Here is a 26,339-nt window from a genome sequence, read left to right on the forward strand (position 1 = left end):
GCAAATATATCTTGAACTCTTTCGTAGAATCGTCGGCTCTTGCTAAGGTCCGGGGCAAGATCGGGTAGCCTTCCCCGTTACATTCCCAACTGAGGGGTCATAAAGGCGGTAATCCGACGATATGCGCTGTGCATGAGCGCCAATTATTTCTCTGTGAAACAAAGCAGGTGACAGTAAGCAAGATGGTGTCCAATGGTCAGGCCAATGGCCATGTTTCTCAGGCGTCTTTGAAGGTGGGTTTCTCGTCCCGAAACGGCAATGTGAAATTCCCATATACTAATGAATTAATAGACCCCAACATATCCCAGCAACTGCCTCGAATTCCTAAATGAACCATTGGCAGGCGAAAAAACAATCACTGCAAAGGTCCCCCTGAATATTATCGTCGTCGGCGCCGGACTCGGCGGACTAGCAACAGCCATTGCGCTCGCAAGTTCCGGACACACCGTGACTGTCTATGAGCAAGCACAGAAGCTCGGAGAAGTAGTAGCCCAATTCTATTGAAATTAACCAAAGCTAATCACCTACCCTAGGTCGGCGCTGGTATCCAAATCCCATCCAACTCAACTCGCCTCCTGAGCAGACTCGGCCTAGACCCGTACCTAAAAGAGTATGTGACCGAGCCCGAGTCCATTTCTTTCCGACGCTGGCAGTCAGGAAATGTTATCGGACTTACTCGACTCATTCCGAACTTCCGAGAACAGTTCGGCGCGCCGTACTATGTGATCCACCGCGCGAACTTCCATTCCGCGCTGCACAAACGTGCCCTGGATCTGGGTGTCACGGTCAAGGTTGCTTCGCGGGTTGTGGGATATAATATCCAGGGACCGAGCATTGTTCTTGGGAATGGCGAAACTGTTTCGGCTGATTTGGTCGTTGCTGCAGACGGTACATACCTGTTCGCCCCTGAGATATATAACAGATTCTAATCCTTTACAGGTGTCAAGTCCATTGCTCGTGGAACGATCGATGAGAGCGGCAAGCCCTCATTTGAGAAGACTGGGTTCGCAGCCTACCGAGCTACTGTTGATGTGGAGCTCATCAAGGAAGACCCAGAACTTTCTTGGCTGTTGGAAAAACCGGCTCTCAATATCTGGTTAGCACAAGTATGAAAGGATCTTCGAAACCCAACTAACATTTTTGGTAGGATCGGTGATCAGCGGCACGTAATGACATATACCATCGGAGCTGGCAAGTCTTTCAACATGGTTCTTTCGCATCCAGATGACAGCGATCCTTCAACCTGGGATCAAGCAAATACTCTCAGTGATATGAGACGCGAATTCCAAGGATGGGACAGCCGGTATGAGTCCATAAATTCCTTAGAATTATTTTCTTATTAACATATTTCTAGACTCGAGAAAATTATCAGCCTCATTGAAAAAACCATCAAATGGCCACTGATCAGTGGTGTCCCCTTATCTCGCTGGGTGAACGGCAAGGTGTTGATACTAGGAGATGCAGCACACGCAATGCTACCATATATGTCACAGGGTAAGTGCAAAAACATAATTCCATTGATAATAGTTACTAAAACCGCACAGGCGCGGCAATGGCCGTCGAAGACGGCGCAGCACTAGCACGATCTCTGTCCAAAATTGAGAATGCCGAGGATATCCCCAAAGCACTGGAAATTTTCCAGCAGGTTCGTATTGAACGAGCTGGAATGATGCAGGAGGCCAGCCTTCTGAATGGAAAGCTGTGGCATTTCGCCGATGGGCCGCCTCAGGAAGCCCGTGATGCGGCTATGAAGCCCGAGACTTTGGGTTTGCCTTTCAGTCATAGTCCTAATCAGTGGAGTGACCCGGCGACTCAGATGTGGTGTTACGGATATGATGCAGAGCAGGAGATTGATCGAGCTTGGACGAAGTCGGAACTGTAGAAAAGCCAGGTTCACATAGACAATATACTACTTCCTTTTGGTTGATTACCTATTATGATTTTCCATGACCTCATACTTGATATATACTATATACCTTGTTCCCTTTCTCTTCACTCTCTGTAAAGCAGTACATCAGTAAGGCAGTGCGGCATTGTCAGATCTATGACAGTGTCCCCTTCACCCCTGTTTATCAACACCATGCGATTTGTCTCACTATAACCTGATTGAATAAGAAGAACCAGCATAGTCACAGACTATTCTATTGAGGACATCTACTATGTTTCTTCGTCCATTATAGTACATAAATGATCCGGTCTACTTTGGAGAGTAAATAGCGCCCTTTTCCATTGTTATATCTCCAGGAATAACATCCAACACATCCACATCGTCCCATGTAGCATGAATAGTCAGTTCTCCCTTCAAGATACGGTTTATATTGAGCATTGTGCTGTATACCACCCCCCAGCTGAAAAAGCCTTCTTCCTCACCAACCTCATCATGGATATCAGAAGACTTTGCTCTTGGCCCTGCCTGATGGAAGCCACCTGTGATCGATGGGTAAGGTGCAAAACACCGCAAGTAACCATTGCCGCAGATACGCCCGAGCGAGACGTCAAACTGGGCACCGATATCAATTTCCTCCGCAAGACCGGACGGGTTCACCGACAGTGCTGCGAGGATTCTTTGTGCGCCTCTGTAGCTCACAGCATAAAACATCGAGCAGACTGCATCGCTTGCTGTGCAGATAAGTCGACTATGATTTGCCCTCTCATGGCCCTCGAATGTTGGAGGGTCGCGCCACAGGGGGAGGAAGTGTTGGGGCATTGGGATAGTCGGATCATTCGGAGTGAGGTAAAATGGAAAGTCGGTTTTACATGACATACCGCAGTGGCCTAGCCATAGGATGTCCCAGTCATCGCCGTATGGTGACTCGGTGGGGATTTTCTGGGTATCCTGAAGCTGGAGGGCTCGGACTGCGTGGGCGAAGCTCTCAAGCTGGAGTTTGATCGATACGTCCCAGTCGGCATCGTCTTCCATAATAATAGCACTGGCTAATCTCTCCTGGACAACTCTAGAGAATAATTAGTTGAAGTCAATATTGTAGTTTCAAGCACATACCGTTGGAGTCCATTTATATGCGCCCGTCGGGCAGCGTACTCGGTTCGTTTATGGCCATGGTTCCAGTTCTGGAATGTCAGTCGGCGCGTATATTGTGTAGCTTTCGAAAACATACATATGGATAGGATTTAGCATCTACCTCGTCCGGAGTCACGCCGTCGATCCAGTCGACGTGGAAATTACTGAGAGATGAGCCCAGAACGATATTATCCCGCTTGTCAGGCCGGCTGATAAGATTAATGGCGAAGATTTTTTGAACCTAAATAGCCATCAGTCGAAAGATCTCCAGGTGAAACTTGAGGTGGAATCATTACCCCAAGGGTTTCATTTCTAATGGCATCAAAGTCATCCCAATTAGGGCCGCTCCAGACCTGCTGGGTGGGGGCGGTTCCTCTATGAGTGGTCGGTCGTAGCTTGAACAAGATGAAAGCGACTCCGAACACGACTAGGAGGAGCTGTACAAAGCGCAACTGGGAAAATGCCATACTCGGTTGTCATTGAAATAATAGAGACAAAAAAATGCGTTGACCATCCTGAACGCGCAGGAGGCGACCGTGATTTGAGGGTACATGAGTGGCCTAGTCTAGAGTCATGTAAGCCACGCTAGCAGCCCTTAGCAGCGCATTATCATCTCGAAAATTTGCGCCAGGCCGATTTGACGCTGGTAATGGTTTAGTCCTAATACAGTAAGGTTGCTTTTGATTTCCGTTTATGCTCCGTCTCAGTCATATTGAATCAAATGTGTACTACGGGGTACTTACACCTGGGAAATCTCCCCTAGACAACCCCTCCCCCCCCCCCTTCCCCCCCCCCCCCCCCGCCCCCAAAGTGCCTATCTCCCCCCTGTTTATATTCGTTTCTACCCTCCATATGGAGTACAATAATCCTGTTAATATAGAAGGGTTCTCTTTCAGTCCAAGCCTAGATTTGCTACCAAGACAAATTATCCTATACTTTCTCCTTAGTTTCACTCCTCAACTTTAGCTCCCCTTTCTCGTAGTATACCCCTTCATCCAGAGCAATGCCGGCTCTATCATGTTCAAATCAGGCGTTATACGCCTACAACATCGAAAGTACTGCTTCCTATACAGCAGCATTACAAACTAGTATTTTATTGGAAAAAGCAAATAAAAATTCTGGCTCAAATTTTCGCGTTCGGCCTCCGTAGTTGGGCTTGAGTTGCCACTGGTCGGTCGGCATCCTCATTCAAGCGCGCTAGTTAAATGCAGTTAAATGATTATATCGCCAGAGCCTCAGGTACTGTGCTCGCGGGATTGTAGTACCTGTTATTAGTGCTGTGAGTCTTCATCGAATACTTGAAATCCTGGGTGGTTTCCTGTACGATCGAGCATCGGTTGAATCATTGAAAAGCTCAATAACTGGGGGAGGGTTAATCATCCGAGAACTGAAGACCTATTTGCGGATTTGCTCAAGAGTCGACAAACTCCAAGGTAAGATGAGAATCATGGACATTGATGAAGAGAGGGTGCTCTTTCCTTCTTGCACATTTTCTAGTATTCTTTCCGAGGAATTTAACCCCATCTAGACTCAGCTCATCCTCCACCCAGTTTCGGAAATTATGATTCGAGGTATTAGGGATATTGTGTTTATGCCAGATCGCCATTTACGGGGGATACACTCAATCACAGTCACCCTTTCGCCATATACCTATATCAGACCTCTTTGCTGATCTTGTGCTGATTTTTCAAGATATGTAGTTACAATTCTCTCAATTCATATACTCGGGACGAAACCCGGTTTCATCCAAGCTAGATATTCATTGGATAAATCTTCCCAGTCGTGATACACGGCTTTCAAACACCCCTCTTTGTTAATAATAGTCAACTACATCCTCCGTACTCTTCCGAGGTCGGTTGGATGGGGATCCCTGGCAAGCCACATGCTTCATAGTTCGCTTCTTTGCTTCTATTTTTGCCACAAACAGATATTTTCTGGGTTGTTTTTGTTTTCATCACTGGGGCATTGTGGCATTTGTTTAATTTGAGAGAAATGTGTTTAGAACGAAAGGAAGGGTTTTCTTTATACTGCTATCTACTAATTCGAAGTCTTTTCTTTGATGGTCCATTCCACGGATCGCATTCTTTAAGCCCGGGCCGGGATCTCGGATCTGGAATCTCACATTCCACGTAAAGAACCCACTATAAATCGACATGCCATCTTTGCCTCTTGCGAAATGCGAAATCTAGGCTCCCGTATTCCAAGACAATGGCAATAATAATAGCTCTGCTTAGCATTCCAAATATTAATACGAAGTACAATTCTAGTGCGAACCCCCCACCCTACATTAGATTCAAATCTGCAATTACAATGCATATATATATGTATGCCATCTAACTACGATCATCCAATCTTGTTCCGGGGAAATGTTCGGTCAAATGGAGCAGAGGGGACTGGATGAAGTGGAATATAGTACGCAGTATGGACGTCAACCGAATTTCCAAGTTTACACCATGTGTGTGACAGGGTTCCTGGCTCGGAAAGAGGATAGTTCGGTCTGGAATACACAGAGGTAGTCAGAGCACTAGCATTTTGTGGGAAGATAGTCGCCCTGATCGGGTTTCCGGTATCGATTATGTAGGAACAGTTCAAGGTTGTTCCGGGTACATGCCCTGTGCCCTGCATTTTGTGTCATAACTGATTAGGGCTGGGAAGAGGGGTTGGGTACTGGTACTCCTCACTCCGTACTTTGCATACGGAGTACAGTGAGACATACAAGATCTTGAAAGCGAAGAGTCTATGTACATAATTGCAAGGCTCAATAGATATAGACGTTGAAATGGTATACATCAATTCACACAATAGAAATCTAAGAGATCGGCACTATTCCACAAAAAAAAAAAAAAAAATTATAAAACGGCTTGAAAACTCAGACCAAGTCCAGACCGTTGGTGGGGATTAAATTACCTGTATGGAGTACAATAATAGTATACAAGTACGGAGTAAAAAAGTGAAATAGGCCCCGATCCCGGGTTGTCTTACCGTAGGATTGTCCAATGGTATGGATCCTTTACAGTAAGATGGCGACAAGACCGGAGTATTCTAACCGGTCCTGGGGTGCATTGTACACGTTTGCAAGGCGACCAAAGATGAGGATGAGATCTCAATATTAGAATATTAGAATATCAGTAAAGATAGAAGAGGTCGGATATGATATCCCCGTGTACCTTCTAAGGTTGAAAAGAAAAGAAAGAAATATTGGCCGCTGATAGGTCGATTAGTTCAGGTACCAGAAGGCAAACCTTGGAAAGATGTGGGCCGTGAAACCCCAATAGGCTTGATCGGCTGAGGTAAACCGTCAGTCTATCCCCAGAAGAGATTAGGGCCAGGAGAAAAATGGTGGCACAAACACCCCCTGGTCATTTTCTTGTTCCAATGAGAATCGACCGGGGCGTCCGGCTCGGGTACCTGGGAAGTTGAGATTGCAATATTCCCGTACTCCGTACACCTTTTAGGATATGTAGGATGTGAGTGTGATATGTAAAAAGAAAACAAACGAGTCGATAGGGATCGTGGCTTGATCAGGACCATGGGTTTGGTGGATAAGTGGGTATCAACACATGAAAGTGGGCCATTTCCCTCTTTTGTGTGCCTTACGTGGATATTTTATAAAGAGTCCAGGCTTCCCCATCATCCTTCTTCCCTCTTTCAACCCATTCCTTCATTTTACACTCACATTCCTTTCGAGTGCCTTTCCTGCTGTGCAGTTGATCAATCTTTAAACAACCTCACACATTCACACTCTTGAGATATCCATCCCCATCTTTCGCAATGGCTCCTATCATCAAGACTCTCGCCCTTGCTGGCGCTTTCTTCGCTTTGACTGGCCACTCAGCTCCCATTGCCAAACGCGCTGTCGTTTGGGAGACCGTCACCGATATCGTCTGGACCACCATCGATGTCACCACCACCATCTACCCCCAGGCCACTCACGCCTTCCCTGAGGTCGCCAACGCTGTCATTACCACTCCTGCCGCTGCTACGACTACTGAGGCTCCTATCAAGGAGCAGGAGAAGGTTGTGCCCACCACTACCTCCACCTCGACTTCCTCCTCCACCACTACCGCTGCTCCTGTCACCACCGCTGCTCCTGTCACTACTGCTGCTCCTATCACTACTGCTGCTCCTGTCACTACTGCTGTGGCCCCTGTCAAGGAACTGGAGAATGTTGCGCGCACTACTACCTCCACCACCACCGCCGCTCCTCCTGTCGTGGAGACTGAAGCTCCCGCTCCCGCTCCCGCTCCCGTCGTTGACACCCATACCGCCAAGACTGAGACCGAGACCACTGGCAGCAGCGGCCACACCGGCCCCTGCTCTGAGGGCTCCCCCTGCAACGGTGAAATTACTTTCTACGACACTGCCACGACCAGTACCAACCCCAGCTCCTGTGGCACTACCAACGATGGTACCGTCGAGAACGTTCTTGCCCTACCTCACGGAATCATGGTCGACAGCGACTGCGGCAAGACCGTCACTATCACATACAACGGCCAGACCGCCACTGGTATTGTAGTTGACAAGTGCATGGGTTGCGATAACAACTCCGTCGATCTGTCCCGTCACTTCTTCGGCGAGCTGGCTCCCTTCGACAAGGGCCGCGTCAGTGGCGCCAAGTGGTACATCCATTAAACGTTGCGTCGACCGCGCGTTGGTGTTGATGGCCATAAACATGAACAATGGACACATCTCTGGTAGATTGCGTAAGTGGATACGGTCTTGACGACCATTTCCTCTTTCTTTTACTTCTTTCTCTTTCACTTTACTGTGATTTTCTTCCCTTCTTTCCCAGTCTCCCCGAGAACCCAATCATTCGACTTTTGGAGAGGCCGGGCCTTTTTTTTACCTTTCGTCCACTCATTTGACCCTGGATCTTTTTACCATTTCGCGTGTCCCTAGTGGACCGCATTCACATTTTACCCCATTTTTTCATGTTCATAGAATCTTCTTCGCCTTCTTGTGCAATACCACCTCATGATGGACCATTCGGCCACAAGACATACGCTTACAATCCCTGCGCGCATGCTGGTAAGCCATGGACGTTGATTCTCTTGACGAGATCTCGAACGTGCAAATGCGACAGGGCAATGACGATTACGATGATCATGTTCGTGAAACGAAAAAATTCCCCCCAAAAAAAGGAATGGCACATCAAGTGCTTGCAGGAGAAGATCATTAAATGAACTTCGTTTCGTCTGGCTTATGTCTGTTTTACTCCAATAATCTCCCAAGTATTCGTAGTAGTATCCACGCATTATTTTTAGGAACGGTAAATGAACCGCAGCAACGCAAGGCTAGTGACTGTATTGGTCCATGCTGAGACAACTGCGCCTCACTCCTAGATTGGGATGTTCAATTGCGGGCCTTGCTTTCCAGCCAAGCCAGGCTATGCGATGTATAGAGTTCTCATGCGATTTCTCGTAAAATTTGGACCGAGAATGTGCTCTGGCGATCTCTATGTTTTGCCTGTCTATAATCTAGCCCTAAGCCCCATCAACGATCAACAACCACATAATCCAGTTCAATCAAACACCACGCCATTTCTCAGCGTTCCAATCCCATCAATAAAAACATCCATCTGCGTCCCAGGAACAAGGTACTTAGGCGGCGAAAGACCAGCGCCGACACCTAACAAAAAAACAAGTCAGCTCAACCAATTCCATCCCAAATAAAAACGAAAAGAAATACAAAACTCACCACCCGGCGTCCCAGTCATAATAACACTCCCCTTCTGCAACGTCGTCCCCTGCGAAAGATACGACACAAGATACGCACAATCAAACAAAAGATCCGCAACATACTCCTCCTGTCTAACCTCCCCATCAACAATCGTCTTCAGCAGTAGCTTACTAGGATCCTCAATCTCGCTCGCGGCAACAAGACACGGTCCCAGTGGTGCGAAGGTATCAAAGCCCTTCGAGAATCCCCATTGCGGGACTCGGCCCGCGAGACCCGGGTCGCGCTGTAGCTTGCGCGCGGAAATGTCGTTGCCGACTGTGTACGCGGCTACGTAGGAAAGTGCGTTCTCCGGGGAGACGTTCCTCGCATCACGGCCGATTACGAGACACTGGGTGTTTGTTAGTATACTGGACACTGGATATAGGTATTACGTAGGTAGGATATAGACAGAGGACTGGGGACTTGTCTTACCAGCTCGCCTTCGTAATCTGCCTGTGAATCCTGGGCAATCTGTGGGATTGAGACTGGTACACCGTGGTCGTGGATTGTGGTATTTGGCTTGAAGAAGATGAATGGGAATGGGGGTGGGGTGCGGCCTGCTTCTTTGACTGTTGACACGGGATGTATCAGTATCTGCTATTTGGTTTTGTTTATTCCAAGAAAATAAAAAAGCTTACCATGCTTCGCATAGTTCAATCCAACACAACGCAGAATAGGGACATCTGCCTGCGCCAACGGGCCCAGGACGGTCTTCACGGAGACGATTTCATCTGTGACCCGTGTTTTACCTGTTGTGTCGTAGAGATCGTCGCCTTCGATCACGCGGGCTTGTAGTTTGTCTGACTCGGTTATGAAGCCCAGGTCTGTTGTTGGGGTGGGGAGGATTGGCTCGCCGCGTAGGGTGCGGCCGTCTGTGGCGATAAAGCGGATTAGGCGTTTCCACGGGAGGGACATTTCGGGTTTCTGGTTTTGGTCTTGGGGTTTTCGTTTTCTAGTTGAAATTGGATACTAGAGGGGCATTCATTCTGGGGTTGAGGGGTTATATGGTTCTTTACTGTCGTTGTGACGGGTATAGATCGGGTAGATCGGGGTTGCCGGGTGTAGTTCCGGGATGGGGTGTGTTTGGGATTTAATCGAATGGGGAATTAGAGGATTCGGGGAAACTAGGGTCTAGCTGTTATAATCTTTCAGATTGGTCGATGTGCGAGCTAGATTCCTTGTAGTGTAGGCTATTATCTCTTAAGGGCATTGGATTCAATCGAGTCTCTTCTTTGCCGAAGATAGATATCAAAACGTGAGTATTGCTTTTGACCGTTGGTCTTTTTTTCTGGCATTTCCAGTTGAGGAAGTCAAGTCTACACTTGATCTACGAAGTCTACAAGGAAAGAATGAATAAATAACATAACACTTTATTGAAGTAATAATAACGAAATCCAGGAAATATCATTTACCAACGCCGAATCACAAAGGAAAAAAAAAGGTCCATCAAAATCATAATATGGGTACACGTGAGAAGCCACGACAGAAGACATGACCATGCACAGAACTCAAAGGGAAACATCCAAAAGCATTCAAGGGGAAATGAAACTTAACCCTGGCACATGATGCAAGCATCCTTGTTCTCGATGCTGCACTGCAGAGCAGCATCGGAGAAGATATCGCCCTCCTTTGCCCTGCTCTCGGCATCTTCAGGCTCATCATCAGCGACCTCAGTCTTGGCCTCGACAGCAGGAGCAGCAGCAACGGGTGCAACCACAGTGCGAGGGGTCTCCTGGACGGGAGCGGCGGCCTTGACAACAGCGGCCTCGGCACGGGGAATGGCTGAGTAAGCAGAGGCACCGGTGGCAACGGTACGCTTCTTAGAGCGAGCAACGTTGGTATCCTCAACCAGGAGCTGTTCCTGATCGACGGTGAACTGGATAGGGGCGGAAGCGGCCATGGTGCGCAGGTAGTACATGCCGGTCTTGAGACCCATCTTCCAGCCGGCGAAGTGCATGCTGGTGAGCTTGCCCATGGTGGGCTCCTTCAAGTGGATGTTGAGGGACTGCGACTGATCAATGAAGGCACCGCGGTCGGCGGCCATCTGCAGAATGGTGCGCTGGGAGATCTCCCAGACGGTCTTGTACAGGGCCTTGATATCGGCGGGGATGTTGGGGATGTTCTGGACGGAGCCACCATCGGCGATGATGCGGTTCTTCATGTTGTCGGACCACAGGCCGAGGTCGACCAGGTCCTTCAGGAGCCAAGGGTTGACAACCTGGAACTCACCAGCCAGGACACGGCGGGAGTAGATGTTCGAGGTGTAGGGCTCGAAGCACTCGTTGAAGCCCAGGATCTGACTGGTACTGGCAGTAGGCATAGGGGCGACCAGCAGACTGTTGCGGACACCAGTCTCGGCGATCTTAGCCTTCAGGGAGGCCCAGTCCCAGAGATCGGTGGGGGTGCGGTCCCACATGTCGTACTGCAGGATACCCTGCGAGACGGGAGAGCCAGCGTAAGTCTCATATGTACCCAGCTTCGCGGCAATCTCGTTGGAAGCAGTCAAAGCACCGTGGTAAATGGTCTCGAAGATCTGGATGTTGAGCTGTCTGGCCTCAGGGGAGTCGAACGGCAGACGCAGAGCCAGGAAGGCATCAGCAAGACCGTTGACACCGAGAGCGATGGGGCGGTGACGGAAGTTGCTCTTCTTCGCCTCAGGAACGGGGTAGTGGTTAATATCAATGATCTTGTTCAGGTTGTGAACGAGAACCTGCACGACCTCGTGGAGTCTGCCAAAGTCATACTCGCCTCGGGCAGCGTCGACAAAGGTGGGGAGGGCGAGGGAAGCCAGGTTGCAGACAGCAACCTCATCAGGGGCACTGTACTCGACGATCTCGGTGCACAGGTTAGAGCTACGAATAGTACCCAGGTTCTTCTGGTTACTCTTCTTGTTGCAAGCATCCTTGTAGAGCATGAAGGGGTTACCAGTCTCAGTCTGGGCCTCGAGAATGGCGTACCAGAGCTTCTGAGCCTTGATGGTCTTGCGGCCACGTCCCTCCTGCTCGTACTTCTCGTAGAGAGCATCGAACTCCTCACCGTAGACATCAGCCAGGCCGGGGGCCTCGTTGGGGCAGAAGAGTGTCCAATCGCCGTTGGCCTCAACACGCTTCATGAAGAGATCGGGGGTCCACAAGGCGTAGAAAAGGTCACGAGCACGAACCTCCTCCTTACCGTGGTTCTTCCGCAGATCGAGGAACTCGAAGACATCGGCGTGCCACGGCTCCAGGTAGATAGCAAAGGCACCAGGGCGCTTGTTACCACCCTGGTCCACATAACGTGCGGTGTTATTGAACACGCGCAGCATAGGAACAATACCGTTGGAGGAGCCGTTGGTTCCACCAATGTAAGAACCGGTAGCACGAATGCGGTGAACATTCAGACCAATACCACCAGCGGTCTTAGAGATCATGGCACAGGTCTTGAGAGTATCGTAGATACCCTCAATGCTGTCAGCGCTCATATCAACCAGGAAGCAAGATGCAAGCTGGGGCTGAGGAGTAGCGGCATTGAACAGAGTGGGGGAGGCGTGAGTGAAGAACTTCTGGGACATCAGGTGGTATGTCTCAATGGCCTTCTCAATGTCCTCACCGTGGATTCCGACAGCAACACGCATGAGCAAGTGCTGGGGACGCTCAGCAACATTGCCGTTAATCCGAAGAAGGTATGAACGCTCGAGGGTCTTGAATCCGAAGAAGTTGTAGTTGAAGTCACGGTCATACACAATGGCCGAGTTAAGCTCCTCAGCATGCTTCATAACGATCTCGTAGTGTTTCTGTGAGATCATAGGAGCAGGCTTGTTGTTCTTGGGGTTCACATAATGGTAGAGATCGGAGATGACCATAGAGAACTGCTTTTTTGTTTGCTTGTGGAGGTTTGAAACGGCGATACGTGCAGCGAGAATGGCGTAGTCGGGGTGTGTAACGGTCATGTATGCAGCGGTCTCGGCGGCCTGAGATGGAAGGGTTAACATAATGCCACAGGCTGGGGGCAAGCAAGCGAACATACCAAGTTATCCAGCTCGACGGTGCCAACACCCTGGTAGACACCAGAGATGACCTTCTGGGTGATGGCTGCAGCATCAACGTGGTCGGGGTCGAGGCCATAACAGAGCCTCGAGACACGTGCGGTGATTTTGTCGAACTGCACGCGTTCCTTACGTCCATCTGCAGTTCCAATTCATGTTAGCCCTTGATCTGAGGAGTGTGGCAAAGCCAGATGGCTGTGGCGAGATGAAGGGGCAGAAGCTATCTCTAGCCACCAATGCCTCTGTATATCAGAAAATCATGTATGCACTTACCTCTCTTGTAGACAAACATTTTGAATAGTGATCACTTTGGTAGGGGCTGAAAATAATAGAAAGAAGTGAACAGGTGTAGAACAGGGGTATCAAGATCACGGTAGCCGGAGAATTGAAATGCTATTAGAGTATAGAAGAAGGGGGAAAGATGAATGTATGAAGCCCGTAGAGGGGTGTGAGAAGAAGAAAGATCAGAGGGGCAGAGGAATCTTTGGTTGACTGGACGCGTTGTCTCGCGTGCCCGCGTTTTTTCAGCTTACCAACAGAGGGATCCACCTTTTCCTTCCAAACCTCAATCCTGCCAGGCAGAAAACATCAATTTATACCAGATACGGTTAGCGCAATGATACCAAGGACCTTGGTGTGGGTTGACTAGTGGGGATACAGAAGGCGGTGAAATAGTACTTGCAGCCAAATTGCAGGTCGTGATCGGTCACGTGAACACGCGAGTGGTCGCGCATGGGTGCCATGCTACCGGAAGGGCTGTCGCCGAACGGCCTGAAGCATTCCGGCTCAGATGATCTTTAAATTCCACTGCTAGATTAAGTTGATCTTTGACAGCTTGAGGTTTACCCCACCATATCCTCATCAACATCATATGTAACACCAAGATGCTCGATCCCAACCTTGGAACCCTTGCTGCATTACGCATCGATGTGATGGATCTACATGTACGTTGTACCTGTGGCCTTCTGATCAAGGGGTGTACGGGGATGATCTCGGGAGTTTGTATAGACTGTTTATTCTCTTCTATAGAGGAAACATGCTGTGGGCTCATTGGAATATGTTTACATCAACCGATTGATTGGAAATTGAGGCAGACTCGGGCATTTTCAACTAGCTATGTGGTAAGGTGAAGAGCACCTAAATCAATGCGATTTTGGCAAATAAGAAGATAAAAGTTCAAGGTATTCAAATATTGGCATCAGACGAGCAACATATTAGAGAATTCGAAGCAAATCCCTCAATAACGATGATTCAAATTAGATCGAAAGCAGCAACATCAAGGCTAATAATCCATGCTCGCATTGATATTCACTTTGGGGTGCTCCCAGTTAATGCCAGGTTCTTACAGCAAAGCAGCAGCGCCGAGGAAGACCGCGGCAATAAAGGTGGTCGCGGAGAACTGGCGGCCGGATGAGGCAGCGTTGAAGGTCGGCGAAGGGGTCGCGGCGCTACCAGATCCAGAGGCGGCAGCAGTGCTACCGGCGCTAGTGCTGGAGCCAGTGCTGGAGCCAGTGCCAGTGGCGGTAGAACCACCAGTGTGGGTGGCAGAGGAACCAGTGTGGGTGGCGGAGGCGCCAGTGGAAACAGCAGTGACGAAGCCGGTGGCGGTAGAGCTCTCAGAAGTGCCGGTCGCGGTAGAGGTACGGGTAGTGGAGACAACAGTCGCTAAAAAGAAGATAACAAATAAGTAACCGATTCAACGATGTAACGTGCTGTTGTGTGTTGAATCCTTACCAACTTTGTGGCCGAGCTGGGCGCAGTTGTCGACGAAGAACTTCAGGGAGGCCTCGCTATCGGCACAGTTGCTGGAGATGGCGGACTGGATCTTGCTGGCGCTGGAGCCACAGATAGTCTGCGAATCGGCCGGGTTGGGTTGGTTGCTAGATGTCATCAGCTCCGGACTTCCACTGAGCATTCCATTCCTTCGAACCTACCCGATGACCTTAAGAACACAGGCAGGGGTCTGCGTGGCAGTCACGACATTGGCCAGAGCCACGATGGCAACGGCGAAGATGGACTTGTTGAAGAGCATGATGAAAGATTGGAGATTTGAAATTGGGGGAAATTGGATAAATGATTGGATTCAGGATCGCACAGCGAGTCAGGAGTAAAAGAGTGTGGGCTAAAGAGCGACTGTAGAAAGAGTGTGAAAAGTGAAGGACAAAGAGTGACGAAGTATGTAGAAAGGAAGATAAGGTCTCGACCAGAGGAAACGGGAAATACAAGAAACGGGGGGGAAATTGGGGCAACCGCAGTTTCGTCGCACCCAATCTGGAGATGGGGGTCAGGGTCTGTTACGGTACACCAGGGACATTACAGAGATGTACCTCTATTATTGTGTTTCTCATATTAAGGGTACTTTACAATACCTGTTATATCAATACAGATATTTTTTGTTTCCTATGGCTTGTCGCACTTTGGTTCGAAAGCGGGTTAGCGTCAGGGACCAATCCCCCAGATATAGGAGTGCCAGTTCGGCTAAGGAGTGACTATATGAATATTGTGCTACTTAGGAGGTTAAATTTCAAAATATATCATCTTAGGGGTGGTATTCTGTAGCATTCGAAGTGAGACAGTTCTTTCCATTAATTTCATGTGTCTTGGTGGCTGGTCCAGATACGGACTAGAGCATTCAAGCTCTATTAATAACTTTCAGTTTTAAATGTTTCACAGCAAATTAAAGGCAAAACAACAAGATGTACATTGTACTAATGTGGTAGGACAATCCTACCTAGGTCTCTACATAGTAATACTAACATTTCAACTAATTATCCTTCTACAGAGTATGCTCAGATCTATTCATACAGTGCTGTAGCACTAGAACGAAGTGTCTTATAAAATTGCCATATCTGCAGCAAATCGAATTAAAAGGGGATATAAATGATTTCATGTCAAATGAATAGGCCCTGGAAATGGATAATGCTTAAGCGCGGTACCCATATCTCATTCACTATCAGCGTAGAAGCGATACCTGATGAGTCGACAGGCGTGAGGGTTTAAACAGCTACAGCTTTGACTTAATTGAGTCTTAGATGTATACTATTGCCCTCGAGGGTATCCCTTACTTACTGTTACTTTCAAATTTCAGCAAGACTGATACTTTGTATAAGATTAACAGTTAATTTATCTTCATATCCCTAAATCCACTTGGTGTGAGTTGAAATCTGGATTTATCTCTGTGAAGTTGATTAACTCATTCACCTCGGAATCTCTCTTCATCCCATCCATGCAAAATCCTCGGCCGCCAGACCATCATGGGAACCCGAAATTCTCGAATTTGTACTGATGTGGTTGGTATATAGGGAATGATTTTTTCGCATCCATGTTTCTCTTGTCATAGGTGCCGACAAACCCATGGTTGTGGTATAGATTCCCCATATACATGATTGCTTGCACGAGTTTCTGTCAGAAGTTGTGCTCGTTTCTGGTGAAAATTTAGCTCACACCCATCACCCATGGAGCTTCTAACTCTCCGGCTGCCCTCAGCTTACCCTCTTTTTGCAAAATAATAGTGCCCGAGATAGACGAGCAGTCTCTCCTCTCACGCTACACTTGAAGTCCCCAAACACTAGGTTGAGCCTCCAAGGGAGGATTTCTGACCTTGGTCAAATGAGCGACAGTGATGGTAGCGGATAGCAGAGTCGAAAATCCATCTAGAGGGCTAGCCTGATTTCAAGACTCTTCGTTTCTCACGAATTTGCCCCTTGTAGAGCTTGCACCGCCCTCTCATCTGTCTATCGGTGTCTGTTGGTGACCCATAACCATCGATCTTGGGGATCGCGTCGGCCGGACGGGATATGACTAGGATCTTCACGGTGTCCCCGATAAGTGCAAAACAATATCGTTGCTCACTTTGCCAGCTTCTTTCTCGGTTATTCATCAGGGGTTGTTGGCGTATACCTCTAAGTCAAGAGGCTCAAAGGTGTGGTGAAGGTGTTTGATACCTTCGACGGTACGGGCAATTGGAAGTGCAGATGGGGTGAACTTTCCTATGAGTGCGCGGAAAGACTTTTTATCCAAGAGCATATGATCGGAGCATCGAGTATTGCGTATTCATTCTTTGCTTGTGGTCGTCTCGGACGATTGCAAAGGGGCTCGGTCATCGCAAAATAGTTTCCGTCGTCCGATAGATGCTGCCTGAGTTTTGCAAGGACTCCAAGTATCGGAACGATGCACTTGAGGCGCAGAAAGTCTCGGAGACAGCCACCAGGAGGTATCGTAAGTTGGCTTGTCAAGGCGTTTTCAATCCTCGTTCACCTGGAGGATTTCACGCTCAAGGTTAAGAGAGATGGATGAAAAAGTGTTATGTGAGGTGGTATCTCTCGGTCCGCTTGTGCGTTCATTGATACCATCAATGGCCTAGAAGTGTCCTTTCTTCGTGGGCTGTGGCCCATTGGCATGCTTGTATGATGCCACAAACTGGCGTATGTGGTAGGGATATTGATCCCATCGATGTAACTAGAGGCAAGAAGAAATTAGCAAGCGAACGAGCAATGCTAAATTCTTGACTCACGATTAGAGAGTTGGCGGGGGTGGTCCGATATGTGAAAGGAAACGGTGACAGGTTGAAAAAGGATATACGTGGATGTGAATTTGCTTATGGAGGAATGAGGAAGGCACGCCCCAGGTTATACTCACCTACGCAACCTTGGGACCTTCCTTGGAAGGTTCCAATTATGTGCGACTTAAGTAATCTGCCTAGGTGGCCGCATTGGATGTCTTCAGGTGTCTTTAGATGTATAGAATACTAATAATCAGTAGATTGCAATGTAGATTCTACCTCAGTACTCTCCCGTTTATATCTTCAGTCCAATTTTTCCCCTCTACTCTCTTTCTCCGTCATTTCTTCCCACTATCAAACAATACACATGTAATCGGACTCCCCTCACGTATCATTTTAAACGTAGGAAACGATACGTGCTAGAGTCCACCATGTCAAGATACATACCTACGGTTCGAGAGACTTGTCAACCATCAATACAAAAGGAGAGATCCTTACACCTTCGAGATACGTGTCAACCGGATCCTTGAGGGCTACACTGCTTTTGCTAGCGACATGACACCCTTGCAAGATATCTGCCAGTTTAAGAGGGCAGTCCTCGGCAATCCTCGATGTCGTATGTTTATCCCGCCTAAACCTCGGGACTAAGAAGGAGACCCTTGCTTGATGGTCTAGGTCCTAGATCTACTGCAATTTCACCATCGCTGTGAGGTTGAACTTTGTCAAATATATTGGATTGAAGACAACTTTTGCTCAATGAAAAGCCGAAGTTTTGTCATACTAAGACAGAAAAATAAATCTGAACACTATGACCGTCTCGAACAACGACTACGCGAGCTGCAAAATGATCTCCTTAACTCACGCTTAGAATTTAGCCGCGCTGCCAATGTTTACGTTATTGTAGGCTAATATCAACAGGAGATCACGCTTTGAAGAGTTACGGACCCTCTACACAACTCTCGAATCTATAGAGCAGCAGACGGATGACATTGAGGTAATGATCCGGGGTAGTAACGGTCTCTTCATTACCTTCGTTCGCAGAGTTATATGAACGAATTCACTACTATTCTAGGTAAATCATCTCCGCATCACTACTACGTATAACCTTCCAAGATGGAGGGTTGGGATGTGGATCGCACTCGCTAGATTTAGTAAAATATGCTTACATCGTCTAGATAACAGTGACCATGATTGAATCACTTAGCAACAAAGGATACATTTGGAACTGGCTGGCCCATTGCTTTATTAAATGAATTGGACTTTGTTGACTGGAACTGAGTAAACAGAACTGGAATTGAGCAATTAGAGAACAGCAATCAACATGCCATAATACTACTGATACAGCAAGGGGCATGGAACCTCAAAAAGAGAAGTGAGTACCTATGTCCGACTCTGTGATATATTCTAAATCCTTCTTTCCAATTAGGATATCGCCTTCTCCTTCCTGAGGGGGTCGGTTATATACTGCATGAAATGGGAGGACCAAGGGAGCCCCCAGCACCTGATTTGCGCTCACATGCACTTGCTGTGCAGAGTAGACTTGCTGAACAGATACCGCTGGTGTTGGAGGGGGAATACTGCAGTTTTGTTGGCACAGCCCATCGATTAGAGGGTATGACACGGGGACAGGAGCTAATTCCCATCTCTCAAAGGTGATTTCGGATTTTGTGATGATAATCAGGACAACAATGCGGACCTTTTTGCCCGGATTGGTAAGCCACTCTCTTGCATTGAGACGTAGGCGCGGAAGTGACTCTAGTACACCTGTCTCAATCACTAGGGTCGGCCACAACCCTGAGGGTCTGATTCGGCCACGAAAACGGGATGGTGGTATGAAGGCTTGATCGGCCTGCTTGCCTTTGCTAACAGGAGCTGCAGGCTTATGTGTGGCCCTTCCAATCCACCTCCATTCCTTCCATGACAATCCCATTGACTCGAGTTTTCTCCCGATTACACTGCTGAGATTTTGTCTGACTATCCCGTGGATCATTCCAGGCGGGATTACCTTGATAAGCCCCGTGCTTCCTTCCCACCGGAAACGGTATGAAATTCCCCCAAGATCATCACAGCGCTCGTCGTCGAGAATTTCGATGGCTTTTGGCGTTAGGCCGAGAATAACGATCCATTGATTTCCATCACTGTTCTCTTTCAGTGACTCGCAGATTTTCTTTCCCTCTATCCGTATGCCCGAGAGAGAAAACTTTAGCACAACATGTCCGGGTGGGAGGCGGAGCCTCAAAGAAGATCTGTGAGGTGGCATTGTGGGATGTGATGGGAATTCAACCAAAAGCAGATGGGATTTTGATGGATGTAAGATGTAAGTAAGATGCAAGCTGTAAGTTGCAAGTTGGGTTTGACACATTCATCGATCCATGGATGGATAGCAGCTATAGAAGCCGCTTCACCGCTCCCTGCATCTTCATATAATTTGATCCGTCGATGATATTAGACACATTATAGTAAGAACCTCTTTCAAATGTCTTTTTTGACGGTCTTGCTTCCATAAAACATCCAATATATAGGTGCCAGAGCACCTGTGGGCATCCCAGTGGACTAAACACAACTATTACACCCGAATATTCATCCCACTCTAATCAAAATTTTCATCGCAATTAGTACAAACTATGGATTATTATTTAGTTATAGTGACTCGCGAAAGCCATAGGAGACAAACAACACGAATGCCCTCCTTGACCTAGGCTTCAACTCCACCTAAACCCCCCCCCCCCCCCCCCCACCCCCGCACTCTTGCTACCCTTCGTCATAGGGAACCTAGTACCTCCTTGACGAATACGTAATCTAAAGAGCGCTTCAAGCCTCTTGAATATGAGGCGGGGCGCAAGCTCTTACTTTGATCGGAGCACCTCATCGAAGAACCACATGCTTTGACGGATCGCAGTGTATCGAAGGAAAATGTTTAGCTTTGACCAAACAAACAAAGTTTTGGATCTCCAAAAAAAATCAAGTCTGCTCCATCCAATGCTGTAGAACAGCGGCAACTTGCAGACTATTCTTTTCCATGAACACCATATGTCCATTTCCATGGATACCGATATCCCCCAGCTGGAGGTGTTGCGCCGGGACGCCTGCCTGTTGCAGAAACCGTACCGTACACCAGTCATACGGCGCATGGTAAGACGATTCACTGGTCAGGACTAGGACGGGCACATGAGCGAGATTGACGAGCTGTCTCGGTGCGGGGGAATCGGCCTGGATTACACAGTCGGAATACAAGGGCGAGTTGGAAGGGATAACGTATTTCACGAGATCAACCGGATCAGCCACGGGGGGCGAGTAGGTTAGTGGGATATCAGTAAGTCCGTAAGCGCGTGCGGAGGAGTTGCCGAAGACGGCGTCCTGGAATGGAGGGCCGCTGGGTTCGATCGAGACAATCGAGTGGACGAGATTCGGGCGCACATCTGCAATGAGCCAGGGCATAGATCCGCCCTGGGAGTGGGAGAGGAGGATTACCGGAGATCCGATGGTGTCGAGCAGGGCGGCGCCAGCGGCCTGGACGGTGGACTGCTGATAGGTTGCTGAACTAAGGAACTCGACCGTCGAGGAATAGTAAGCGTCGAAATTTGGGTCGCCCATGAGGCCCGTCCCGTTCCATTGGGTGTGCAGCGACGCCTGTGGCCAGAGATTGTACAGCTTCGATGCAGAGAAGCGCTGTTGCACCAGCTCGGCACTGTAGGTGCTCAGCGTTCCATTGCCAGGGAACCAGGCACTGCGGCCGCGGAAGGTTTGATCAATTATATAGCATGCGTATCCTTGAGAAAGAAAGTAGGAGGCCCAGCCTTCACCTCCGTCGGGCTTGTTAAGCCAATTCTGCGAATATCATGGTTAACTTTTGGGAAGGTAGAGAAGAGATCGTCAATGATACGTACAGTGCCTGTTTGACCTTGTCCATGGATGAAGACAATTGGATATGGCTTGGTAACGCCCGTGGTCGGAGTAAGTTTTTCCACATACATCTGATTCGCAAAGACATGCTCGCCAGCATTATTCGGAATATATTGCCCTCCAACATACATATACGATCGCCGAGCTGGCACCTCCCCGCACCAGCCTGAAGCCGCAGCCATTGCCCACATTAACAACAATCCCGTTTTCACATGCATCTTGCAGAGAGGATGGTCAGCGGTCAATAAAGGAGAACAAGGTTTATCAGGGAATTTATGTATGTTGAAATCACTGGTGCTTTTGCCCAATTCCCTCCGTTGGGCTTGAATGTTTGTTGATCCCCATGGTGAAGATCATGCACGGCACCGGAGAAACCAATACTCAAGCAAGGGGTAACTGTGGTCTAATATTATATATATCGTAGCATGCCACTCTTTCGTAAAACATACTCAATTACCCTCACATTATTCTAAATATATATTCATTCCAAGGTGGTAGTCAGTCAACTTTGGAAGTACTACCTTATTATATAATGTAACATTGGGGGAGGAAGTATGACGGGAGAATAAAATGGCCCCTAGACTTTGCCAAGTCAATCTTGTCTTTTACGTCGCTTTTTCCAGAAGTCGATAAATTCGATGGACCTTTGGGTTTTATATTTCTTTCGGTTATGAGATAAGAGTGCCTGAAAAATGGTTGAAAACTCCACCCATCACCTTTTGATATAGTCCGTCCCCGTCTCAGTTTTGTGTCTATCACTCTTTTTCATTTTCTCTTTCTCGTGTTTCCTTCTTGGGGTCTCCCCAGAGACCTCAAAGCCATGAATTCCACCCTGATCATTCTTTGGATCTTTACTTGGGTGGCAATCGGCTTGATTGTTCTTCGGCTGCTATTGCGGAAGCTAAAAGGACATCAGTTCTCCCTTGGGGATTATTTTTCCATGGGAGCAATGCTCTGTGCACTCGTACGCCTCGCCTTGGTCCATGTTATTCTCATCTGGGGAACCAACAATATGTCTACTAAGCTCAGACATACGCACCATTTCACTCCGGTTGAGATCCGTCACAGAGAGATCGCGAGCAAATTTGTGCTCGCCAATAGAGTGTTCTATACTTCCTAGTATGTCTTGAGTGAAATGGACTTCAGGTCGTCCGGCTATTCTTTTTCTCATATTTCATTTAGTCTCTGGTTGCAAAAATCCGTTCTGCTTGATACATACCGCAGACTGCTCACACACCTTCGCTGGGAGAAGCCCACAATGATCTCGTATATTGGTATATTCGCAGCAACGTATGTTGCCGTACAGACTGTGACTTTTACTGAGTGCGATCCATTCAATCATTACTGGATCGTGTTGCCGGATCCTGGTATTCCCTTCCCTGATTCATTCTCATTTTCCCCCTTGGTTTGTTGAACCTTCTAACCAATGTAGGCAAATGCTGTCAGGCACAGCTCCAATTGATCGTCCTCGGTATGCATTCTGTCGAACGGTGGGTTCAATGTATCTCTAATATCCTAGTTTTCTCAGGTGTCCTCAATGTCGTCACTGATGTTATGCTTATTGCCTTGCCGATTCCAATTCTGGTTATGGTTAAACGATCCAATGTTGAGTAAGATTGACCAAACCTATATCACCATATGCATTTCGTTGACGCATTATCTCCAGGAAACTACAACTAGCGATCCTCTTCGCCGTCGGTCTCTTCATCGTCGCAATCACCATCGCTAGATTACCTCAAAACGTTAAGAATTACTCTGCACAAGTGAACAGAACGACTTGGGCATCCGTTGAGTTACTCGCTGCTGCTATCGTCGCCAACGCTCCCGTTCTGTACGGACTCCTCAAGGGACAGAGGCAAAAGTCCAAAGAAGCCGCATCAGGAGCCAGATCACCGCGGCAGGGTCTTCAAAAAAGATCGGAAAATGCGCCCAATTTCGAAATGCGAGGGGCCCGTCGCAATAAGAGAGGGTCCGATCTCGGCTCAATTATATCATCCAGGAATTCTAGGAATTACTTAGGGGCGCATGGCGAGAGTAGTCATTCGCTAACTCGAAGCCTAGACTTGTCTGAGGAAAGAACTCCAAGTTAAAAGTACAATATCAAGACTCCGCTCTGAGCTGAATGTGTAGTAAATACTATTCCCCCAAAAGGATGCATCCCCGAGTCGCTTCCCCCAGCCCTAGGATGAGGTCAAGGCGTTATATATCATGAGCGGAAAGGTGGCCGTTTGTGGCGTCGTCAATTCACAGGACCTCGGATGCTAGATGACGGCTGTAAGATGTAAATTAGATCCGATACATACATCCATAAATACGGTAGGTATAGTGAGTCGGCAATTCACCATATAATTTAATCTATTTGATCTATAGAAGTCAACGGGATGGCGAACGTGGAAGGTAGGTCTTTGAATACTGATGCTGAGGGATGACAGTCCGAACGCATGTCGGTAGACTGGAAGCATGCACCCCAAGCCATATCAACTCCCCAATATTTGTCCTACTTGAATCAAAATCCTCAGTCAATAAACTATGGACTGTAGATTTTCAGTTAGTGAGAGTGACTCCTGGAAACTATAGGAGACATGCCTGCATGTGTATGTATGGATGGATCAAACCAATCAAGTTTCCAAATTCTTATGAAGTCTTACTGCATCTAGTTGGGTATAATGGCAGCTTTGGAGTATAGAGCCTTGTTAAGTGGAGATTGTAATTCTTCGAAAGATCCAACATAGTTCCGAGACCAAAGCACTAGGCTGTGATAGTCACAATTAACAGGCATAAGAGTACCAAATTATAGCGAGTGTAAGAACCCCCAAAAGAATTATTCAACTAAACTAAGTGATAACCGCTTCTCGCAATGAATTACTCCAGTGGAGTGGTGGTAAAGTGGCGTCCGGGTTCATCTGTAAATTGTGCCACGGATTGTGAGTCATTTCCAACAGACAATGGACGAAGAAAGTCCACTACGGCCTTTTGATTGTTGAATTCAGCCCATTCGAGAGCAATTTGGCCTGCAGGATCTCGAATTCTTGTTGATGCTCCTCTCTCAACTAAAAGTTCCACGGAGTCAAGTAGACCTCTCTCAGCCGCATAATGAAGGGGTGTACCAATACCACTAAACATATTGGCATTATAGTCCTCAGAATCTTGATACATGATGTTGTTGATTGGTAGACCTTTCTCAAGCAGGAACTCCAGAACTTGAAGTCGATCATCAAATTGACGAACTGCTGCATAGTGCATCACTTGGCCTTGGGATAGACTGGCACCATGGTCAAGAAGAATTTGAATAATTTCGAAGCTAGCCACTTCAAATGCGACAGATAGTGGGGTGCAATCTTTATCACATCGCTGGTTGGGGTTTGCTCCGTGGGCTAGGAACCACATGGTTAAATCGGCGTCATGATAAGAGAAGCTGGGATGTATTAGTATTCGAACTAAGAACCAAACATGACTTCACGTACGCTAATCCCGGTGGCGTATTCGAGTCAATCGGCGTGTTAATGTCCCATCCATGATCAAGGAATGCCTGCAAGATTTGGTATGACGTATTTTGCGTCGCCTTCATAAAGAGTCGTGCGCTCATGGGGACTTGATGACCGAGGAGACATTCAACCAGGGAGACTGCATTATTCTCTATGGCCTCGCAAAGTAGGGGGACCGTTTCCAGTTCGAAGGTGTCCGTGTCACTTTTTAAATCGTAAAGCAAAGTATCAAGCCTCTCAATGCTGCTCGAATGAGCATCCCATGACCGAGCGATGATCAAGAGAGACCTCAGGAAATACCCATAGTTCTTGAAGAAGTGGGGAAATGTAAAAGAGGAATCCGGGGCACATGATGCGGGAAAAAAAAGGTCCTGAATTCCGTTCACAGTCTACATCACATCATTCTCACAGACACTAAAAGCGGTCAATGCGTAGAATTTCAAAGCCTACTACTAACTACATATTGAAGAGGGGAACGCTCAAGGCTGTGTGCTCTCGGGCACACGGGTCGATTCGGCACTCGCAATCCAGCACCATACCCAACTAGCATACAGAGAGAACTAGGGATGTTCCCCGAGAGGTCAATTCAGGGAGGTGCAGGGGTGTGTATTCACAATCTATATCTATCTGCTATGTACATACCTACCTAGTTATAACTACCTAGTGTAATGGGGTGCGCTGTCATAGACGCGGGTAATGCCTGTCTGCGAACCAGACAAAACCAGTGCAGGTTGTTGAATAGCGGAAGATAGAAGAAGGAGACCCAGGGGTAGTTTTGTAGGAGAAAGGATTGGCTATTCTTCTAATCTCTTCCAAGGTTGCTTCCAGCACTTAGATAACTACACGTCTTTTGCTTAGTCAGTTCACACCGTCATTTCTCACGTCTCCCTCTACACTAGGTAGAGGAGGCAAGGCCTATACGTGGTAGTGAGGACGAGGTTCCCCACTACAATATGTATGTACTATTAGTACAATCAATCTTAGCTCTATATATACATTCGTATTTCTCCTACCATCTACAACATATCCTGTTACTAGACTTCCGCACCGGCCCACAAAGCCCAAAGCCCAACCCGACCCAACCCGTAAATGGGCCGGGTTTTGGGCCCGGTCCTTAGGCCCATCGATGGGCTATGGGCCCGGGGTGAAAGCCCACTGGGCTTTAATGGGGGCCCAATGGGCCCCAAACAATGCAAACATACTAAGTTGAACCCCCTAAAAGGGTTTTTAGAATTACCCTTTGTTTTACCCCCGTTTCTAACCCTTATTCTAAAGGTAATATTTTATTAGTTTAAATTATTTAGAATCAATTACTAGTTATCTCTCTATATCACGTTCAAAAACGCGAGAAAGCGCGTTATTTAGATAATTTATCAATTACAGAAGTTCACGTAGAAAGTAGTAGTATTCCTATACAAACCCAGGATATATATCTCACCAAAATACTTATTTTCGGAGTATCTCGACCTCTACAGGTTGGATTTTATTCAAAATTGAAATTTATACTTATATAGCTAGTAAAATTCTGAATTCTGAATTTGAACTTTATATACCCAGTGGAAGGTTGTAATACAGCGATTACAGAGGCCGATAAGATGGGCTTTAATGGGGGCCTTATGGGCCCCCATTAGTGGGCTACGGGTTGGGTCAGGTTTCCAAGGTTAGGCCCATAGCCCACTGCGGGTTGGG

General features: G+C 47.7%; 10 protein-coding genes across 10 annotated transcripts; 3 read left to right on the forward strand and 7 right to left on the reverse strand.

Annotated features, from left to right (window-relative positions):
* Window positions 1-182: 182 nt before the first annotated feature.
* Window positions 183-1,882, forward strand: N7479_003363 (uncharacterized protein; the record flags this gene model as incomplete). The annotated part of the gene is made up of 7 exons (XM_057251060.1): window positions 183-260; window positions 292-483; window positions 534-888; window positions 940-1,096; window positions 1,148-1,303; window positions 1,355-1,494; window positions 1,545-1,882. The coding sequence occupies 7 exons, from the start codon at window positions 183-185 to the stop codon at window positions 1,880-1,882; spliced, it is 1,416 nt and encodes a 471-aa protein (XP_057110385.1).
* A 315-nt stretch (window positions 1,883-2,197) lies between these two features.
* Window positions 2,198-3,486, reverse strand: N7479_003364 (Glycosyl transferase family 25; the record flags this gene model as incomplete). The annotated part of the gene is made up of 4 exons (XM_057251061.1): window positions 2,198-2,954; window positions 3,002-3,069; window positions 3,117-3,260; window positions 3,316-3,486. The coding sequence occupies 4 exons, from the start codon at window positions 3,484-3,486 to the stop codon at window positions 2,198-2,200; spliced, it is 1,140 nt and encodes a 379-aa protein (XP_057110386.1).
* Window positions 3,487-6,790: 3,304 nt separating this feature from the next.
* On the forward strand, window positions 6,791-7,651 carry N7479_003365 (RlpA-like double-psi beta-barrel domain-containing protein; the record flags this gene model as incomplete). The annotated part of the gene is made up of 1 exon (XM_057251062.1): window positions 6,791-7,651. The coding sequence occupies one exon, from the start codon at window positions 6,791-6,793 to the stop codon at window positions 7,649-7,651; it is 861 nt and encodes a 286-aa protein (XP_057110387.1).
* An 889-nt stretch (window positions 7,652-8,540) lies between these two features.
* Window positions 8,541-9,652, reverse strand: N7479_003366 (fumarylacetoacetate hydrolase family protein; the record flags this gene model as incomplete). The annotated part of the gene is made up of 4 exons (XM_057251063.1): window positions 8,541-8,647; window positions 8,717-9,086; window positions 9,170-9,306; window positions 9,376-9,652. The coding sequence occupies 4 exons, from the start codon at window positions 9,650-9,652 to the stop codon at window positions 8,541-8,543; spliced, it is 891 nt and encodes a 296-aa protein (XP_057110388.1).
* Window positions 9,653-10,286: 634 nt separating this feature from the next.
* Window positions 10,287-13,053, reverse strand: N7479_003367 (ribonucleotide-diphosphate reductase subunit RNR1; the record flags this gene model as incomplete). The annotated part of the gene is made up of 3 exons (XM_057251064.1): window positions 10,287-12,686; window positions 12,743-12,900; window positions 13,035-13,053. The coding sequence occupies 3 exons, from the start codon at window positions 13,051-13,053 to the stop codon at window positions 10,287-10,289; spliced, it is 2,577 nt and encodes an 858-aa protein (XP_057110389.1).
* A 1,050-nt stretch (window positions 13,054-14,103) lies between these two features.
* On the reverse strand, window positions 14,104-14,793 carry N7479_003368 (putative GPI anchored cell wall protein; the record flags this gene model as incomplete). Its single annotated transcript, XM_057251065.1, has 3 exons — window positions 14,104-14,426; window positions 14,496-14,641; window positions 14,696-14,793. 3 exons carry the CDS (start codon window positions 14,791-14,793, stop codon window positions 14,104-14,106), a joined length of 567 nt encoding a protein of 188 aa, XP_057110390.1.
* A 3,829-nt stretch (window positions 14,794-18,622) lies between these two features.
* N7479_003369 (uncharacterized protein) lies at window positions 18,623-19,522 on the reverse strand (the record flags this gene model as incomplete). The annotated part of the gene is made up of 1 exon (XM_057251066.1): window positions 18,623-19,522. One exon carries the CDS (start codon window positions 19,520-19,522, stop codon window positions 18,623-18,625), a length of 900 nt encoding a protein of 299 aa, XP_057110391.1.
* Window positions 19,523-20,223: 701 nt separating this feature from the next.
* Window positions 20,224-21,383, reverse strand: N7479_003370 (alpha/beta hydrolase; the record flags this gene model as incomplete). The annotated part of the gene is made up of 2 exons (XM_057251067.1): window positions 20,224-21,090; window positions 21,150-21,383. The coding sequence occupies 2 exons, from the start codon at window positions 21,381-21,383 to the stop codon at window positions 20,224-20,226; spliced, it is 1,101 nt and encodes a 366-aa protein (XP_057110392.1).
* A 602-nt stretch (window positions 21,384-21,985) lies between these two features.
* N7479_003371 (uncharacterized protein) lies at window positions 21,986-23,255 on the forward strand (the record flags this gene model as incomplete). The annotated part of the gene is made up of 5 exons (XM_057251068.1): window positions 21,986-22,284; window positions 22,348-22,532; window positions 22,598-22,636; window positions 22,685-22,775; window positions 22,832-23,255. 5 exons carry the CDS (start codon window positions 21,986-21,988, stop codon window positions 23,253-23,255), a joined length of 1,038 nt encoding a protein of 345 aa, XP_057110393.1.
* A 772-nt stretch (window positions 23,256-24,027) lies between these two features.
* On the reverse strand, window positions 24,028-24,751 carry N7479_003372 (ankyrin repeat domain-containing protein; the record flags this gene model as incomplete). The annotated part of the gene is made up of 2 exons (XM_057251069.1): window positions 24,028-24,580; window positions 24,630-24,751. The coding sequence occupies 2 exons, from the start codon at window positions 24,749-24,751 to the stop codon at window positions 24,028-24,030; spliced, it is 675 nt and encodes a 224-aa protein (XP_057110394.1).
* Between the last annotated feature and the right edge of the window lie 1,588 nt (window positions 24,752-26,339).

The sequence above is a fragment of the Penicillium vulpinum genome (assembly GCF_028829585.1).
Source record: "Penicillium vulpinum strain IBT 29486 chromosome Unknown utg000002l_segment0_segment0, whole genome shotgun sequence".
Taxonomy (NCBI): Eukaryota; Fungi; Ascomycota; class Eurotiomycetes; order Eurotiales; family Aspergillaceae; genus Penicillium; species Penicillium vulpinum.